Source organism: Chiloscyllium plagiosum, unplaced genomic scaffold (genome assembly GCF_037043375.1).
Source record: "Chiloscyllium plagiosum isolate Xiang-an unplaced genomic scaffold, Cpla_swu_hap1 HiC_scaffold_19, whole genome shotgun sequence".
NCBI lineage: Eukaryota > Metazoa > Chordata > Chondrichthyes > Orectolobiformes > Hemiscylliidae > Chiloscyllium > Chiloscyllium plagiosum.
Window position 1 is genome coordinate 36,738,647 of NW_028270157.1, and position 20,472 is coordinate 36,759,118.

A 20,472-nucleotide genomic window follows, 5' to 3' on the forward strand; every position below is an offset into this window, starting at 1 on the left:
TCAAGAAGGCACATGGTATGATTAGATTAGATTACTTACAGTGTGGAAACAGGCCCTTCAGCCCAACAAGTCCACACCGACCCTCCGAAGAGCAACTCACCCAGACCCATTCCCCTTCACCTAACACTACAGGTAATTTAGCATGGCCAATTCACCTAACCTGCACATTTTTGGACCGTGGGAGGAAACCGGAGCACCTGGAGGAAACCCACACAGACACGGGGAGAATGTGCAAACTCCACACAGACAATTTTCTGAGGCGGGAATTGAACCTGGGTCTCTGGCGCTGAGAGACAGCAGTGCTAACCACTGTGCCACCATGCCACCCACTGTGTTGGCTTTCATTAGCCGAGGGATTGAGTTTAAGAGCTGCGAGGTTATGCTGCCGCTCTGTTAAGCTCTGGTTAGACCACACTTGGAATATTGTATTCAGTTCTAGTCGTCTCATTGTAGGAAGCTTTGAAGCAGATGCAGAGGAGATTTACCAGGATGCTGCCTGTACTAGAGAGCATGCCTTATGGAGAAAGGTTGAGGGAGCGAGGGCTTTTCTGATTGGAACGAAGAAGGATGAGAGGTGACTTGATAGAGGTGTACAAGATGATGAGGGGCGTAGAGTCAATAGTCAGAGACTTTTTCACAGGACGGAAATGGCTATCATGAGAGGGCACAATTTTAAGGTAATTGGAGGAAGGTTTTGGGGGAGATATCAGATATAGGTTCTTTACACAACAATGGTGGTGGAGTCAGATACATGAGGAACATTTAAATGACTCTTGGATAGGCACATCGATGATAGTAAAACGTAGGGTATGATTGGTTTAAAGGTCGGCACAACATCGAAGGGGCATGTACTGTGCTGTACTGTTCTATGTTCTATATGTTCTAAAGCTTTGTGTATATCATGTAGATAAATTAAAAGCATATCGGTCATATGAATAAAAGCTCCTGATATCAGCTGAGAGCAACTTTACTGGCATAGAAGCATTCTGAGGACATTCAAATGAACCTTGATTCCCTTTCCTTCTTTAGGCTCAATTCCTTACTCTAATTGAAACCAGTTTGAATTCCTTGTGATCTTTCGTGATTTAAACAAAAAACCTTACAGATTGTCAGCTCATTTTTGTTTCCTTGTACCTTTCAGTAACAAGTGAACTTTAGTTTTGTCATCTGCAATATGATTAGATTAGGTTAGATTAGATTACTTAGTGTGGAAACAGGCCCTACGGCCCAACAAGTCCACACCGACCCTCCGAAGAGCAACCCACCCAGACCCATTCCCCTACATTTAAACATTCACCTAACACTATGGGCAATTTAGCATGGCCAATTCACGTAACCTGCACATTTTTGGACTGTGGGAGGAAACCGGAGCACCCGGAGGAAACCCACGCAGACACGGGGAGAATTTGCAAACTCCACAGATAATTGCCTGAGGCAGGAATTGAACCTGGGTCTCTGGCGCTATGAGGCAGCAGTGCTAGAAAAAGTTTTAAATCTCAAACCCTGTTAAATACCACAGCAATGGCATTCACCCATCATCATATAAAAAGAGATTGAGGCCAAGAATAAATTATAAATCATCAAACCTCTTGAAATCAGCAATGAGCTTCACATCAGCTATCACCAATTTATGTTCGACAATCATATGTCTGAGCAGGTTTTGTTGATCTTCTGCAGGATAACTAACTTCACAAAATATGCAAGGTAATATCAAGGATGTGAGCTCATCAGAATTGCAACACGGAGACTCTGGCAAGGAGAGGGGCTCCAATATCCAGTCTTTTTTTCCTGAAAAAATATGAAATTACTGCATTAATAAAGTGAATAACACTTTCAATCAGCAGTCTTTCAACTATTTATAACGCTTTCTACCAGAAGGAAAATTCTACAACATTTTGGATCATGTCGGCTCAGTCCCACCATCTTCTATTTGTGAAATGCATGAGTGCATCAACCTGGGGTGAATTGTGACTCCTGCTTCAAGTCAGCACCACCACATATTCTGTTTTATTCATAAGCCACGACATGGACTGCCTCTTCAATATGGCAAATTGAAAACTTCTCTTCACCACGCTGACGAGAAACACTTTGCATACTCTCAGAAGGAATAAATTTATCTCATGAACAAGAGGAATTTAGGCATTTGGATTATTAGTTTGCTACCAGACAAACATGGGAATATGAACAATGTGTGCATTGGGAAAGTTAGAATTTCTCCACAGCTAGTACATTGTAGTAACTCAATTACAAATTGCTGAAAATTTCTATCATTAGGTGGGATTATTGTGTGTGTAAATGTTACTTTCTACAAAGGAAGTTACCTCTCTCTCCTTTTTCTTAGACAATCAATTTAAACAACAAGTAAGATAAACCAACAAAACTGCCAAATGGAAAACAGGTCTATCACTCATTAAAACACTAGCAATAGAATAAAGACAAGGAGGAGGCATTTTGTCTTCTAAAAAAGTTTAAGAGAAAAAGGCAAGAAGTTGGAATTTGAGGAAATAGCTCTACTTGAAGAGCTAGTGTTAGAATATAGAACAGTACAGCACAGCACAGACCCTTCGGCCCTCGATGTTGTGCCACCCGTTTTTCCTACTCTAAGATCAAACTAACCTACAAGCCCTTCATTTTACTATCATCCATGTGCCTATTCAAGAGTCACTTAAATGACCCCACTGTTACACCACCACTACTAGCAGTGCATTCCCTACATGGACCACACTCTGTCTAAAGAACCTACCTCCGACATCGCCCCTAAACCTTCCTCTAATCACCTTAAAATTATATCCCCTCATGATAGTTTCCCAGAGAGGGAATGGCTGTCTCTAGCTATCCACTCTATTTATGCCTTTCATCATCTTGTATCATCTTCTACACCTCTATCAAGTCACCTCTCATCCTTCTTCACTCCACTGAGAAAAGCCCAAGCTCTCTCAACCTTTCTTCATAAGACATACTTTGCAGTCCAAGCAGCATCCTGGTATATCTTTTCTGCACCCGCTCGAAAGCTTCCACTTCCTTACTATAATGAGATGACCAGAACTGAACACAATATTTCAAGTGAGGTCTAATCAGAACTTTATAGAGTTGCGGCATAAGTTCATGACTCTTAAACTCAATCCCCCTGCTAATGAAAGCTAACACACCATACCCATTCTTAACAACCTAACAACTTGGATGGTTTATGGACTGGGACGAATCTATGGATATGGACCACAACATCGCTCTGTTCATCCACACTGCCAAGAATCGTACCTTTAACCCTGTAATCTGCATTCAAATTTGACCTTCCAAAATTAATCACTTCACACTTTCCCAGGTTGACTTCCGTCAGCCAATTCTTAGTCCAGCTTTACATCTTGTCAATGTCCCATCACATACTACAACAGATCTCCACACTATCCACAACTCCACCAACCTTTGTGTCATCAGCAAACTTACTGACCCACCCTTCCACTTCCTCATCCAAGTCATTTATAAAAATCATAAAGAGTAGAGGTCCCAGAACAGACTGCTGTGGCATACCACTCGTTTCAGAGTTCCAGGCTGAATACTTTTGATCTCCTACTACCCTCAGTCTTCTATGGGCCAGTCAATTCTGTACCCAAACAGCCAGACTCCACTATATCCCATTCCTTCTTAGTTTCTGCATGAGCCTACCATGGGGAACCTTGTCAAACGCATTCCTAAAATCCAAATACACCACATCCAGTGCACCAGATTCATTAAAGTGTTTTGTCACATCCACAAAGAATTCAATAAGGTTTGTGAGGCATGACCTTCCCTTCACAAAGCCCTGCTGACTATCTCTAATCAAGCTCTGCTTTTCCAAATAATCACAAATCCTGTCTCTCAGAATCCTCTCCAATAATTTACCCACCCCCAATGCAAGACTGACTGGTCTATCATTCCCAGGGTTATCCCTATTCCCTTTCTTGAACAGGGGAATAACATTTGCCAACCACCATTTATCTAGTACTAATCCAGCGGACAGTGAGGATGCAAAGCTCATCACCAAAGGCGCAGCTATCTCCTCCCTCATTTCTCATAGTAAACTTGGGTATATCTGTCTGGCCCAGGGAACTTTCCTATTCTAACGCATTTCAAAATTTCCAGCACATCATTCTTCTTAACGTCAACCTGTCCTCACAAATGACAAAGTCCCTCTCACTAGTGAATACTGAAGCAAAGTATTCATTAAGGACTCTTCCAACTCCAAGCACAAGTTCCTTCCACTATCCCTGATCAGCCCTAACCTCATTCTAGCCATTGCGTTATTCTTTACTTAAATAAGTCCCTTAATCCTCACCACCAATGATTTTTCATGCCTCCTTTTAGCTCTGCTAAGTTCATTCTTCTCTTCTTTCCTTCCTACAAAATCTGATTTTTATAATGAAAAAAGGCTTTGGATAATTTTGTTTCGTGCTTCCTCTCCTGAAGGGGTGGTCTTAAAGAGGTTTATAAAATCATTACGCACATAGATAAATTGAATAGCAAAGGTCTTTTCTCTAAAATTGGAGGGCATAATTTTAAGGTGAGAGGAGAAAGATTTAAAATGTACTTCTGAGCGGCAACATTTTCACACTGAGACTGTTCAAATGTGGAATGAGCAGGCAGAGGAAATAGTAGATGCAGTACAATTTCAACATTTAAAAGGCACTTAGACAGGTACATGAACAGGAAAAGTTTAGAGAGATATGGGCCAAATCAGGCAAGTGGGACTAGTTTAGTTTGGGAGACTTGGTTAGCATGGTCAAGTTAGAACAAAGGGTCTGTTTCTTAAGTAGTCCTGTAAAACTTTGTACCAACAGGGCTTATTCGTCAACAAGAGAATATCAGCAGATGACGTGACCTGTCTTCATTTGATATACTTTCTAATCATACTAAATCAGTGATGATGAGGAGGTGCCGATGTTGAACTGGGGTGGATAAAATTAAAAATCACACACTAGGTTAAAGTCCAACAGAAATCATAGTGTCATGCAACTGATAAGACAATGTCTGAGCTGAGATGTCACTTTTTTAAAGAAAACCTTAAGTTATCTCAGGAATGTGACTTGAAAGAAGTTCTGGGATTTACATATTAATGAATCGAAACCTGCAATCCATTCTGAAAGATGGAAAACTCAGCAATCTAAGTTTGCTCGACATATCATATCAGTTGCATGACACTGATCTTGTGCAATAAATTCTGCGTCTTACGATCCTGTCCCATTAGCTACCTGATGGATGAGCATCGCTCTGAAAGTTAGTGCTTCCAAATAAACCTGCTGGACTATAACCTGGTGTTGTGTGATTTTTAACTAAAACAATGACATAATTTCACATCTCTGGAACAGGTGAAACTTGAACTTTAGTCTCCTGGCTTAAAGATAGGGACACTATCCCCATGCTATGGAAGCAAAACCCTGACTTTATTTTACAATCAGATTTCCAGTGACTGCAATCAAAGCAACAGCCCTGTCTCTTGCCTTATGTTCATAAACCAAGATACTCAAGAAAACAAATGCAACATACAGCTGGATGACCAAACGTAGCACTGACCAAGGAATGGAACTGCATCAGATCCATCTTGATTTGTATGGCACAGATCCCCTTTGAATGATCAGGTATGCTATTACAAAATTAATGTATTGTGCAAAACAGAGCATAAATAACAGAAAATAAAAATAAGGATTTTTCTAGTGGCACATGTTCTCGAGTAAAGGAATACTTGAGTACAGGTAAAAGGTTATCCACAGTCATTTATTCACTTTCTCTGTACTAATTCCCACATTTTTTAAAAAAGTAAATTACTCTTAAATACTCCAGAAGGGTCATTCAGTAAAACCTGTTAGTTATCTCAATCAAGCTCTTCCTTAAATTCAAAATAGCTTATTGAAAAAAATATGAATTAGGAAACCCATTTTTTTCACAGGCATATAATAAACCTTTAGATCTTTCACCCCGAGGGTGATGATTCTAGTCAATTTCAATTTCATTCATTTCTCATTTAATTTGTGGAATAATCTGGAATTTTGAAATATTTCTCTTCTCTCATCTCTTTGTGATGAACACTGAGCAAACATATCCAAATCTATCCTTGGTAGCCAACACTCACTACTCTTCAGAGACTTTTGTTATGGCTGAGAGACTGACACTGTACATCCAGTGTACAGTGAGGTGCAAAAGGGCTCTTGTTGCACTAGGACACCTGCCTACTCCAGAACTATGTAATAACATCTCTGAACAGATTAGAAGATATGTATGGAAGCTGCAATTCCCAGTTACAGTATCTCATATTTCATTGTTTCAATTCTGACTGTGCTATCATCATTGATGAGATCAACAATCAATACAGAAACTGACTGCACATACAATGGGAAAAGTTGTATATGGCAATGGACAGATTATGAATGCAGTTTTTAATTCCCCTGATTAATTCAAATGACAAGCAGTGACAACGCCAGATGGGTAAGTAATTGGTAACAAGTAATGAAACATATACAAAATGCACATTTTTAAATGCAGTCAATATCAAACACCATAGACAAACTGATAACATTGTTTTATGCCAGGTACACAGGAACTGCTATAACCTTTAGAATTATTAGCTCTAGAAAAGCATGGATGATCATGATGTGTTGAATATAATCAACACAGGCATCAGTGAACAAGGTGAAATTGAGTTATATCGATTGTAATTGCACTGAATTGCAAAACAGGTCCTAAAAGCCAGAAAAAAACCTACTCCTGCCTCTATAGTCTCAATGTCACGGATGTATTCTCGAAATATCAAATGATCCTGAGAACTAATCGCCCTAAACTGGAGAACATGCACCCACACTCGACCATGACTAGCCATCAATTGGGCTATGATGCTCCACATATTCACTTTTATTTACATCTCAGTCCTTTGTACTTTGGGATAGTCGGTCACTTTGGTCTACAACAGGTTAGTTCACCACGTTTCACTTAAAACATGTAACTTCTGCTGCTTTGGAAAGACTCAGTTTCCCGCGTGACCTTTCCCCCGTACTGAATGTCGCCATAGTGGCGTTGATTAATACATAGCAAACACCCCCACCCCCGCCTGTTTCCCCCAGGACGAGGAATCACTGAAAATATTTTATGATAGGAATCCCCACCTTCACCAGCTGCAATGCCCATCGCCGCCATCACATCCCCACCCTCACGGATCATTCATGGACAAGAGAGGGCGGGATCTCCGATCAGAAACCATAACAACCACATTGCAACCAATCGTCACCCGACAGGTGGTGACGCATGGGGAAATCTCGCGCGGTCTTCAGGCTGCGTTTTGTAGTCTCGAGCTCCGCCTCCAGCCCGGGTCAGGAGGCCGGAGAGGACTCCGTCTCCCACAAGACACCACGCAGCTGCGTGAGTCATTTTGGGGGGTGGGGCAGATGAGACCGTCCCCGAGACTACATTTCCCATAACACCACGCGGGAATGTTTAGCAACCTAGACTACAACTCCCAGCGAGCTCTGCGATCGCCCGGGTTCCAACCCGTCCAAAGGCTGAACAATGGTCCCGCGGAGAAACTGCTCAATAACTAGGGCGCGCTAGGGGACAAGTTTTATTCTTGCGCAAAACATATGCACTTATCGTGTATTTATGTCGACAATGTGGATACCGACAGACAATGAGAAATACGGTGTGGGTGAGTGAATTGCTGTGCATTTTTGTTTTTGTCCCTTTCTTTTTATTCAATGAGTTGGTCTGGTGCCAGTGTCGTTGCGGAGAGCAAAGCCAGATTTATAAGAAAAATCCGTGGAGAACTGATTCGACCACCATAATAATGTTACCGCTTCCATAACGGTGCGAACTGTTATCCCCGCTGGCAGATAGCAGCAGGTCTCGCTGAAAATTGCCTTTCTTTTCACTTTCCCGTTGCTTGTTCGCCTCGGAAATGCCCTTGTTGATAAGGAGAGGGAGAAACGTAGGATGCCCTTCTTGCTTTGTGGTCTCGTTAATCTTTCCCATTTAGCATTCCCCACATCTTTCCGAAACATTCGCTCCCTAATTTGTCTTTCTCTGCCTTTGTGTCGCTTTGCCTCATTACGATATTTGCACCTGATAATTACTATTTGCCTTCTGTTGATAAAACCACTAAGCCTGTTTCTTATTAGGGGAGACAAAGGTTGGTAGCGTGCCTTGATACAGATCTACAGAATATTACATTCAAGTGACATAATCCATCCGTTTGTGTTGGCTGAGGCTCATAGCTTCAATTTGTTCTTTGTGATCTGGGTGTAATGATCAGAGTTGTGTAAAGTTTAGCAAGCGATAAATGATACTGCGCTGATCGATAAACGAATAGGATAAGCTGACCTGAAACATTTCTTCCATTGATTATTAAAAACAGAACAAATGGGCTCCCAAAAGGACCGGGTACTACATATTTTTTTTAATTTGGTGTAACAACAAAGCAGTGCAATCTGGATATTACCGCCGCTGCTCAGCGGGACTACGGTTCAATGTAAGACTGATATGAAAACCGCTTCATTTTTACACAGCGGGTGATAGGTTAAATACCTCCACGTTATTGTTTTCTTGAATCCTATCTGGATATTTCAATAACACTTGTACTAATGCCGTTGTGATCATTATTAAAGTCAGTCCCCGGGCAAGTGGTGTTGGGGAAGGTGGAAGGTTTATGTGTCAGCACATTTATTCTGAATTCTTTGTGAATGGAGCTCCACAATGAGTCCGAGCTGGTTAATACCCAGATCGCTCAGATGTCCTTCACATTGCCTAAATATGTCGGTTTGTGAATTCCGCTGACTAAATGCTGACCTCGGCCGCCTTTGGAAGAAATGTTCTTGCCGGGCGCATCTGGGTTTCTCCCTATGATCAATGGTTATTGAAGTTTCCATTTCCCACTGCAATTTATCCAAAGCTGTGCTGTGTTGCAAGTTTGCGGGATCTAAACAAGACAGACTGCAGCTTTTCATCTGCTCACGCTCTGAGTCGATCTGGTGGATTTGGAGCGTGGGACCGGCTTACCTTCTCATGTCAACTCTGCAGCAATGAGCGAGGCCAGGATCTCAATTCGTGTTTAATTCAGTCGAGAAGACGTGGGGCGCGCAAGTTCCTTATCTACACTGTTAATAGTTGGTCAAATAAAGTGTCGTTTTCGAAGCATCATGCTGATGAATGATTTGCAGACTTTGTGCTACAGATTAAGGGTTAATGCCCGAAACGTCGATGCTCCTGCTCCTCGGATGCTGCCTGACCTGCTGTGCTTTCTCAGCACCACACTCTTGACTTTGTGCTACAGAGTCAATGCATTCGGCTGGTGATAGGTAGCAGTTTGTCCTGCCCTGGAACGTTGATTTTTTGAGAGAATCCGTGTCTATTGTGTATTAACTGCAATTTGCAATAGTAGGCAGTTTTTCAGTCTTCAAGTTGTGTGTCCAGGACCCAGAAAGTGGATCATCTTTGTGATCTCCAGACCCAGGTAACTGCAACAATTTGAATTCTGTTTTAATCAGCTGGTTTGGACATGCAACGAGACACCTTCGGGACAGGCGGGACTTGAACCTTCTGGTCAAGCGGTTGGGGCACTACCCCTGAGAAGACAACATCCCCTTAGATCAATAACTAGTTATCAATTTTTTTTGACCCCTTCGTGCTGTATCTCAATCGATAGTGTGGTGCTGGAAAAACACAGCAGCTCAGGCAGCATCCCAGGAGCAGGAGAATCGACGTTTCGGCCAAAAGCCCTTCATCAGGAATTTTTCTCTCATCCCGCTACAATCAGTGGATAATAATGACTGCAATCTATAATATTATGAAGGAAAATTGAAAGTTTGGTAAAGGTGAGATGAGACTAGCTTGTCAAGACCAGATGGTATCTTCAGTTTGATAACAAAGTTGTCAATTCTCTTTGCCGATTCTTGATCTCTGGAATAACTAGTTTGTAACGTTAAGCATTTTTTTTTAAAAGAGGATTTAACCTATTTTTAATCAACCTGCTCAGAGATGTTATTGCACACCTCTCGGGCAGGTGTGACTTTAACACGGGCTTCCCTATCCACTGGCAGGGACAACACCACTGCGCCACGAGAAATGATAACAATCGGGAGGGGATTTCTCCGTCATTAGGACATCACCTTCAGTATTGAGGCTGCTTTGCAATGACGATGGAGTTGTATTCTGAGGACAATCTGATGACGGCCCGGGGGGTTGCCCTCTGGGGAACTCTCTCCAAATGGTGTTAATCCTGATTCTCTCGCAGCATAAGTAAATCAGTACATTCTCCTGGATGCTCCATACACCCAAACAGCAGTTCTCAGACTTTTTTGTTGAAGAATCTGTACTCTCAGAACACAACTTTTTTCGAGATGGTCAGAAGGAAAAAGAAACCTGCGCATTGCATCTTGGAACGAGTTTCAGATTCCCCCCCAAAAAAACACCAAGTAGGTAGGCCACTCAGCAGCTGTGGGGCGCACAGATAGAAATTCAGGTTTTAGCATCTTCATTGAAATTGCTCTGTCATAAGGTCGATTCTCATCTTGTTTGCTGGCCGTTGATGTCTGACAACGCTGTTGCTCCAGCATTTTCTGATTTAAAAAAAATTACCGGCCAGACACAGCTCTTTTTTTCATATGCCCAAAGGCAGCGCGTGGCCTGGAACCTGGAAATGTGAATATTGTTAGCAGTGAATAGCATCTTGTAGCTCTCAGTCTTCATAACTGCAGGTCTAGAAGCTTTTATGTATTTTTTAAAAAAGTCACTAAACATTGGATAGCCGGGAAAACAGGGAAAACAGCAAAACAATCCAGATGACGCCCGCTCGAAACTATAAATTTAAATCAGGAATTTCTCTTGTGGGTTTCCTTTGGCTGAAATTTACTTCAGAAACAAAAGGACAATTGTGGGTACTGTGGGGCAGAATAACAAAAGTCATTGATGACGCGGCCTGAAATTAAAACTACACAAATGTTTGCTTAGAATCTCTTGTGAGAAACCCCTCGAGTTGTGGTTGCCAAGAGGTGAATTTTGAACTTGTTGGGGAATCTTGTTGGAGGTGTTTCCAGAATAGTCGAACCCCCATTCACCTAGAAAGAGTTTCAAGTTTGTGATGAGGAAGCTGAATCTTTTTGAACCCAGAAATTGAGCACAATGAACATCAACATAAGCAAAATAAAGTCTGTCTATTGTTGTTAGGTATATAGGACTCAGAATAAAGCTTTTACCTGCACATTACTTCTCCACATTTTAAAACAAAATAAAACGCTGATTCCTAGAATTGTTTTGTGCTGTGGTTTACTTTTAATGGGTGCAATTTAAACAATAGTGCATGTTGCCTCTGGTTTAATAGTTTAGCATGTATCTAATAAATGCAGTATCATTTGCATACAGATATCTATATATCAAATATATCTATGAAAGCTTGGTCACATGGACGGAATGCTTTCAACCCACTTTCACCTAAGGAACAGAGTATTGATCGTGATAACGGTTGTAACTCTTTGCCAGGGGAAGATTTCTACCCTGTTGCTTATATATTTGCAAACTGTTTTACTACTCAATGAAACTTGGATTTCAGTAGCTGATACAATTAGCAACAGTGGTATTATACACGCTTAAAACAAATCTTCCTGCAACTTGATGGAAAATATCAGTCCTGATGAAAATGTTAAAAATCAGACCACACCAGGTTGTAGTCCAATAGGTTTATTTGGAATCAATAAAAACTGATAAATGGTTACTCAAGAGCAATGATAACTCTTGAAGTTCTGAAACACAGAATTGAAATATAAATTTAATCAAGGTGATTGCATACTTTTGTTTTCAGAGGAAATGAAAATTATACTAATGGTTGGTTACACAATTAAAAGCTCAAAGACCATTTACTTAATCCATCAAGACAAAATAAATCCAGTGGCGTTCCTTGTGGGTGTTTCTATACAATACTATCATATAATGCAAGCATCCTTGTAGATATTCTCACATTAATAACAACTGAAATTGACGGTGCTTTTTAGTTGTCTTTGTTCAGTCATTTCTATTTAAATTTTAGCCTTACAAATTTAGATTTTGTTTTGCACTTGACCATCATATTGAAATTAGTATGATCCTGCTAATGGCAATGAAACATTCTCTTTTTAGGGTCATAATGCAAGTAATTCTGTATTAATAGATGTAATATTACTGGTACTCTGGAACATTTAAGATTGCAAAAATTCATAAAATGTATTTTCTAATCTTAAGCCTGTAGATCAGCAGCCTATATGGCAAATAGGCTGCTGATCTATCGTACCACATGATTGTTATAGATTCAAAGCTGGAACTTTTTCAGCTCTCCGCAAGATCAACTCAGCTACTTTCATTCCCCTACCTTATCCCTGAAGCGCTAGTTTCATTTTGGCAGCCCTGATAGACTTTGTCTCTGCCAAAAGGTGAGTTTCTTTTAGCGATCACTTCTCGTGTTGCTCCCAGTCTGCTGTTACAGCTCCTCCTATCGCCAATTTCTGTTTCTGGAGAAGCAGCATGAGAAGGAAGGAGGGAACCTGTGATTTGGGGAAGCTGGTGTAACATGGTGAGAGACAAACTGTGACTGAAAGAACAGCTCTTCGCAGATGCCATCTCACCCATACTCACTTCTCCTACACTCAAATTCTGCTGGTCTTCTAGCTAGATGCATATGCTTGCAATTGTTAAATCCCAAACTGCTGAGGAGCCAAAAAATAAAATATAATGGGGCAACCATTCTTGAATTTTTCACTTAATTTCACAGACTACTTGTGATATCCTGAGGGGGCAAATTCATCCTCCATCCTGTGTACTTTATCCTAAACATGTTGTGCAAAATGGGTACAGTTCTTTCCGATTTCTTTGTCTCGCCCCTTCTTGACTTTGCCTCACTAAATTTCCTGGCATCCTCTCCTACAAGGAGAATAGCCCCAGTTTATCTAACCTATTTGCATAATTGAAGACTTTATATCTTTGTAACCGCTGTCATAAGTTTTTTTTGTACCCTCCAGCATCCTTCCTAAAATGTGACACTTAGAACTGAACATGGTGCTCTAATTGAAGTGAAAGTGATGTTTAATAAAGGTGTACTGTTACTTCCTTTTTTTGCACTCTGTGCCTCTATTTATACAGTTTGTAGCCCAAGATCCCATATGCCTTTATAACCACATTTGACTTGCTCAACCACTTAAAATCTATTGCTGCATCTCCTTGAGAAACGTTTTTCTTTTACTTCGTATTGTCCCTCCTTGTTCTTCCTGTCAAAATGTGTCACTTCACACTCTGGATTGTTTCACCTTTCTATTGGGTGTCTATTCCACCAGCCTTCTAGTATCCTCTTGTAGTCTATCACAAACCTCACAGTTCACAATACTTAGATGTTTTGAATCATCCGTGAACTTTTAAGGCTGTGACCGACACACTTAGGTCTGGATCATTGCTCCTTTTTTTTTGACTTGTCGTAATCATTGTACTGATGCCTGGGAAATCCCACTCTAGATTAGATTACTTACAGTGTGGAAACAGGCCCTTCGGCCCAACAAGTCCACACCGCCCCGCCAAAGTGGAACCCACCCATACCCCTACATTTACCCCTTACCTAACACTACGGGCAATTTAGCATGGCCAATTCACCTGACCTGCACATCTTTGGACTGTGGGAGGAAACCGGAGCACCCAGAGGAAACCCATGCAGACACTGGGAGAACGTGCAAACTCCACACAGTCAGTCGCCTGAGGCAGGAATTGAACCCAGGTCTCCGGCGCTGTGAGGCAGCAGTGCTAACCACTGTGCCACCGTGCCGCCCAGTCTGAAAGAACAACTGTTCACTGGTGCTATTTCCTATCACCTAGACAACATCAGAGCTATTCTGCCACTTTTTATTTATTCTGTGGACTTCAGTTTTGTCAAATCTGTCATTTGGCATTTTGCCAATGCAACTTTGGGGTTGCACTCACCACCCATACATTCTGTGCCTGTAATGTTGCTTCCAGTAAAACAGCAGATTGCTTTATTTGATTTGGCATTGGTGAATGCTAGACAAAACAGTTGCTATTGCAAGAAACAACCTTTTTAATGAACAATTTAATTTCTGGTGTTAAAATGGTGAATTTACTTGGATTTGAAATATTGTGGTGTATATTAGATTGAAGCAAAGCATATCACCCATGTTAAGTAAACACAGGGACTAATTGTAGCACTTGGAGAAAGTAAGTAGCGTCCGAGCAACAACAGGCACACTATTATGTTAGCAGTGCCAACCTTTAGACGTGCCTTAAAATTTATATCACGTTAATCTTTTTTTTTCTCAATCTGCCTATGTGGCTCGTAATAGTTTATTTAAGGCTCTTCTAAATGCCTTGCAATTTTTCACAATGTTAAGTGTATTATATAAATATATATTGCTTTTTCAAACTATTTCTTGAGTTTTGTAAAGTGCTCATACGCTTCAGCCTCTTTAAGATTAGTCTGCATTAATTTGAGAGAGTTCATTTTAAGAAATATTTTAATTTTAAACTGTTCCTAGTTTGGATTAGGTAAGGAATGTGTCTATGTTGAAATGATCTTCAGTCAATTGTTCTATTTCTGGCACAGAGTTCAATTAAGGAAATCTCCAGGCAATTGTTAAGTATTGCCTCAAATTCTTGAAATGACTTCATACATTGTAATTTGCAGCAACAAGACTTGAAATTAAGACTGCATCACCAGCAATCATCATAATAAGAGCAAATATGTAGAGAGATCTCAGATATCTGTCAGAATAATTAAGGTTGTAATAGTAGGGGATTTTAACTTTCCAAACAGACTGGAACTGCTACAGTGCTAAGGGCTTGGATGGGGAAGAGTTTGTTAAATGAGTTCAAGAAAATTTTCTTTATCAAAATATAGATGTACCTGTAGAGATGGAGTAAAATGTGACCACCTCTTGGGAAATAAAGCAGGGCAAGTGACTGGTGTTAGTGTGGGAGCACTTTGGGATCAGTGATCATAATTCTAGTATGGTTTTAAAATACCTATAGAAAATTGTAGGCCTTGTATAAATTTTCAAGTTCTTAATTGGAGTAAGGCAAATTTTGATGGTATGAGACAGGAACTTTCAAAAATTGATTGGGGTAGACCATTCACAGGGAAAGGGGCAACTTTGATGAGAGTAGGGAATGATGGATGTTCCCTACAATGTGAAACAAAGATAATTGAGGCTATGGTCAAGAATAACAAATCATATAATAGATATAGACAATTGGAATCGAGATGAATCCCTTTAAGAATGTAAGGGGTGTAGGGACATTCTTAAGATCAAAATCAGGGCAAAAAGGGGATATGTGAGAGCCTTGGCAGATAAGGTTAAGGATAATCCAAAGAGATTCTACAAGTATATTAAGATCAAAAAAGCAACAAGGAAAAGAATAAGGCCCCTTAAAGATCAATGAGACCATTCTGTGTTGAAACAGAGGAGATAAGAGAGATACTAAATGAATACTTTGTGTCAGTTTTTACTATGGAGAAAGAAAAGGAAGGAAAGGAACTCTGGGAAATGAATATTGCAAAACAGTTTACGTTACAGAAGAGGAGGTGCTGGAGGTCTAAAGGTGGATCAATCTCTGGGATCTGATCAAGTGTATCCCAAAACATTGTGGGAAGTTAGGTAAGAAATTGTGGAGCCTCAAACAGAGACCTTTGTATCATCTAAAACTACAGGTGAGGTGCCAGAGGACTGGAAAGTGGCTGATGTTATACCTTTACTTATGAAAGGCTACAAGGAGAAACCTAGGAACCAAAGACCAGTGAGTATGTTGTTGAAGGGTGTTCTGAGAGATAGGATTTGCATGCATTGGGAGAGGCAAGGATTGAGTAGGGATAGTCAGCATGGCTTTGAGTGGGAAATCATGTCTCTCTCTCAAATTTTGATTTTGTTTGAAGATGTGAACAAGAAGATTGAAGGCAGTGTGGCACATGTCATCTATATGGACTTTTGTAAAGTCTGTGACAAAGTTTTGGCATTAAAGCTGGATTAGTAAAGCTGGATCACATAGGGATTCAAGGAGAGCTTGCCATTTGGATACATAATTAGCTTGATGGTAGGAGTCAGGATGGTGGTAGAGGTTCGTTTCTTGCCCTGGAGGCCTGTGACCAGCAGTGTTCTGCAGGGATCGGTGCTGGGTCCACTTTCATTTATCATTTATATAAATGATTTGGATGAGCATTTAGGAGGCATAGTTAGTGAGTTTGCAGATGGCAACAATTTTGATGCCATAGTGGACAGTAAAAAAAAAAGTTATCTCAGATTATAAAGGGATCTTGATTAATTGGGCCAATAGGCTGAGGAGGAACAGATGGAGTTTAATTTGGATAAATGCGAGGTATTGCATTTTGGTAAGACAAACAAGGGCAGAGTTATTCAGTTAATGGGAGGGCCCTGGGTAGTGTTGTTGAACAGAGATCTTGGGGTCCAGGTACATACTACACCGGAGGATGATTTAAGAAGGCATTTAGACTGTTTGCCTTCATTTACCAGGATGCTTCCATGAACGGAGGATTTGAGTTATAAAAATAGGCTGAGACTTTCTTCACTGAAGCGCAGGAGGTTGGGGATTGACCTTCGAGTTTTACAGGATTAAGGGGGATATTGATAAGGTGAGCAGCCAAAGATTTTTTTTCCCTTAGGTGAGGGAGTTCAAAACTAGGGGACGTATTTTTAAGATGAGAGGAGAAAGATTTGAAAAGGACATGAGGGGCAACATTTTCACATCGGGTGTTGTATATAGAATAAACTGCCAGGGGAAGTCTGAGATGAAGGTCCACTTAGAATAATTAAAAGACATTTGGATAGATACATGAACAGGAAAGGTTTGGAAGGATATGGGCCAAATGCTAGCAAATGGAATTGGTTTAGCTTGGGAAGCTTGGTTGGCATGGATGAGTTGGATGCTATGATTCTATGGAATAAAGCTTTCATCTTGATCAAAGTAACATTCATTGAACTTTTTTTTTCTTCTGTAACAACAAGATGTGGGTTTTGCTGTGTAGGCTAGTATTTGTTGGCCATTGCTAAATGCCTTCTAAGGTAGTTATGTGCTGGCTTGACTCATTACAATTCAAATCAAATGCTGATGTTACACCAAAAAACTGATAGAAAGATTTTCAGGATCTTAACCAAGTGACAGTGAAATACAGCAATATGATTCAAAGTCAAGATGGTGTGTGGCTTGGAGAGATCTTGTAGGTGTGTTTTCTATGTATGAGATGCTCATATCCTTGTGGTGCAGAGTCATTGTTTTGGAACATGCTGTTGATGGAGTCTTGGACAGTTAGTGCAGTGTGCCTTTTGTAGATGGTACAAGCTGCTGCCATTGTCCATCTCTGGGGAGAACTGATAGTGAAGGTGTTGGAGAGTGTTTCACCATATTCATGACTTGTAATGATGGATGGTTGGCAGACACTGAGGAGCCTGGAACCTCGTTCTTTGTCACAGAATTCCCAGTCTCTGACCTACTCTTGTCGCCACAGTATTGTATTGCTGATTCATTTGAGCTTTTGGACAGTGCTCACGTCCCAAGGATGGGAGATTCATCAATGGTAATGCCATAGATTGTTGAGGGGGATAGTTAGATTCTCTGTTAGTGACAGCCATTGCTTGGCATTTGTGCAGTTTGAATGTTATTTGCCATTTGTTAATCGAAATCTGGAGGTTCCTGCAGATGGGCATTGATAGCTTCAGTATCTGAAGAGTCGCAAGTGGTTCTGAATGTTGTGCAATCATCAGCAAACATCCAAATTTTGTGATCCTATGGTGATATGAAAGCAGCTGAAAATGGTTGGACCTCCGACACTGTGGAACCTTTGCAATGTTGTCCTGGAACTGAGATAATTGACCTCCAATAACCACAATCGTCTTCCTTTGTGATTGATATGTCTTGAACCAGTGGAGAGTTTTTGTCCTGATTACCACTGACTTCCACTTTGCTAGAGCTGCTTGATCTAATGTTTGGTCAAATGCTGTTTTGATGTCCAGTGCTTTTACACCCTTGTTGTGATTTTGCCTCCAGCAGGGTGCTTTACCTGATGCGACAATGCTGATGTTATTTTCTGAAACCTGATAAACATTTGTTACGTTCTTACATACAAATGTTATTTCAGCTGATAATTAACTTCAAAAAATTACGTTCATCGGCACAATGGCTTGGTCAACATTTAAAGTATTAGATTATAACAAGACCATGCTTCTGGTAGACTGTCATGCTTCAAGTGATCCCAGAGTAAGATGTTATCTGGGACCTTCATACCCTTACATTATTTGCTATGATACAGTGCGATCATGAGTATGTTTCTGAAAAGCATATTGATGTACTCATTGAGATGCAATGCATTCTTTTTCCAAATATGATAACCTCTGTCAAACAGATATACATGGTTGTACATAAGCATGTGTTGTCAATTCAATCCGTTCACAACCGATAAGACAGTGCACTTAGAAATGTTATTTTTGTAAACTGTGTTTTGGAATGTTTGGGTAGTTGATTGTTGAACAAGATTGTTGATACCTTTCTACTGAGCATAATCCCTTCTCTGTTGCATTGCTGAATTTTATACAACACAAGAATACCACGATCATTGGGGGAGTGTGCTGAAAATCAGCCCCACTATTATTAATTGTCATTAGAGGTGAAAACTTGCTTAAAACGCTGAATTAACCACTTTCAACTGACTGCCTAACTCAGGTTAAAAAATGCACATAAGGTTTCTGCATTACATCATAATTTTCTTTGCAGTCAGCTTGTTTTTTTAATTAATAGTGAGAAAGAAACATGAATTGCTCACATAAAACTCTATAACTAAAGGTCTAACTTTTTAAAAATTCCCATATGAATAGAACCTGACACAAGGAAGATAAATATTGCGGGGGAGGGGGAGGGAAGAAAACTTTAAAAAGCGATGTCGATGAGTTGTTTTCTTTCAACTCCTTTTGATCCTTTGCTAAAGACAAAAGGCTGTGACTATCCTGGTTCTCTGTCTTTAATTCACTGGTTGAGGATATGCTCTTTCAGTTCCTCTGAAAGTGGTTTTTCCTCCTTTCCTTTGAACAAAAGAATTTGCAGAGAAGGCAGTTTACAGAGAAATAAAGCTCACTGTGTCAGCAACAGTTACATTCATTGCGTTGCTAAGTCATCAAGCAGTGCGAAATTAGAGAAGTAATCCATCATAATAATTCAATCCTTCCACATGCACTATGAATAGGTCCAGAGTTACTTTTACCTAGGGAGTGGATGCAATGCCATCTGGATACAGAGGCTGCTTTTGTGACTGGACTTGACTTTTTTAAGAAGTCACTCACAGGATGTGGGCATCGCTGGCTGCACCAGCATTTATTGCCCGTCCCTAATTGCCTTTGGAAAAGTGGTAGTGAACTGTCGTCTTGACCTGCTGCAGTCCACTTGGTAGACTGACAATTCCAGACGTTTTACCCAACAACACTGAAAGAACAGTGGCACATTTCCCAATCAGGATGGTGAGTGGCTTGAAGGGGAACTTGCAAGTGGTGGTGTTCCCATGTATCTGCTACCCCTGTCCTTCTAGATGGATGTGCTTATGGGTTTGGAGTTGCTGTCTTATGAGCCTTGGTGAATTTCTGCAGTGCATGTTGTAAATGATGGTGATGGATGGAGTGCATGTTTGTGGATGTGATGCCAATCAAGCATGCTGCTTTGGCCTGGATGGTGTTGGGATTTTCGGGTTGTTGAAACTGCACTCATCCAGGCAAGTGGGGAGTATTCCATCACCATTCCTGACTTTTGTCTTTTAGATGATTTTTAGGGAGTCAGGTTATGTTTAACATGTGGCACATACATTAGAGTTGAGCCATACAGCATGAAAAGAGGCCTTTTGGTCCAACAATTCCATGCCAACCATGTTCCCAAACTAAACTAGTGCCACCTGCCCAGGTTTGGCCCATATCCCTCCAAATCTCTCCTATTCATATACTTATCAAAATGTCTTTTAAGTGTAACTGTACCTGCATCCAGCCTTCTGTTATAAAGGTACAGTACATATCTGCAATCCCAAGTGAGAGAGGAAGCTAGCAAGGACTGATCAAAAGCCAAGTGTGCTGAAGAAGATAATATTGTAACACTTGGTTGGAACAAATAGTTGGAGTTGCGTTGCCATGGAACAAAAACAAATGCAAATTTGGCCAATCACTTTAAATTATGCCCCAGGTCCAAAACTCCAATTGAATTTAGTGTTTTGATGACATCAAACCTTTTATACCCCCTAAACATCAAATGATTCGATGTTTTAGCGTATAAAACTGGACATTTTGAACAGTTAGGGGGAGAACTGCCAAATGCTAACAAGTATAGACTGCTAGCTAAATAGCTCTCTGAAAGGTACCTGTCCATAAGAAAAGCTGTGCAGCAGAAGACCGAAAAGATGACCAAGAAAAGTCTATAGAGGAAAATTGACAAAGCTGATAGATTTTTGAAACGCGA

The 20,472-nt window shown here is 40.6% G+C and overlaps 2 protein-coding genes across 8 annotated transcripts in view; one reads left to right on the top strand and one right to left on the bottom strand.

Annotated features, from left to right (window-relative positions):
- The window catches only part of znf277 (zinc finger protein 277), a 74,921-nt gene extending 67,708 nt beyond the window's left edge, over positions 1 to 7,213 (bottom strand). Inside the window, exons 1-2 of the mRNA XM_043709521.2 lie at positions 7,131 to 7,213; positions 1,587 to 1,788 (exon numbers count right to left, since the gene is read on the bottom strand). Coding sequence (XP_043565456.2) covers positions 1,587 to 1,788; positions 7,131 to 7,185 — 257 coding nt within the window. The 5' untranslated portion in view covers positions 7,186 to 7,213. The remainder of the gene's footprint in view (positions 1 to 1,586; positions 1,789 to 7,130) is intronic.
- A 304-nt stretch (positions 7,214 to 7,517) lies between these two features.
- Positions 7,518 to 20,472, top strand: part of LOC122559665 (dedicator of cytokinesis protein 4-like) — a 569,310-nt gene continuing 556,355 nt past the window's right edge. For all 7 annotated transcript variants that reach the window (XM_043709516.2, XM_043709519.2, XM_043709517.2 and 4 more), the window contains exon 1: positions 7,518 to 7,666. In XM_043709516.2, the coding sequence (XP_043565451.2) occupies positions 7,621 to 7,666 (46 nt within the window). In that variant the 5' untranslated portion in view covers positions 7,518 to 7,620. The remainder of the gene's footprint in view (positions 7,667 to 20,472) is intronic.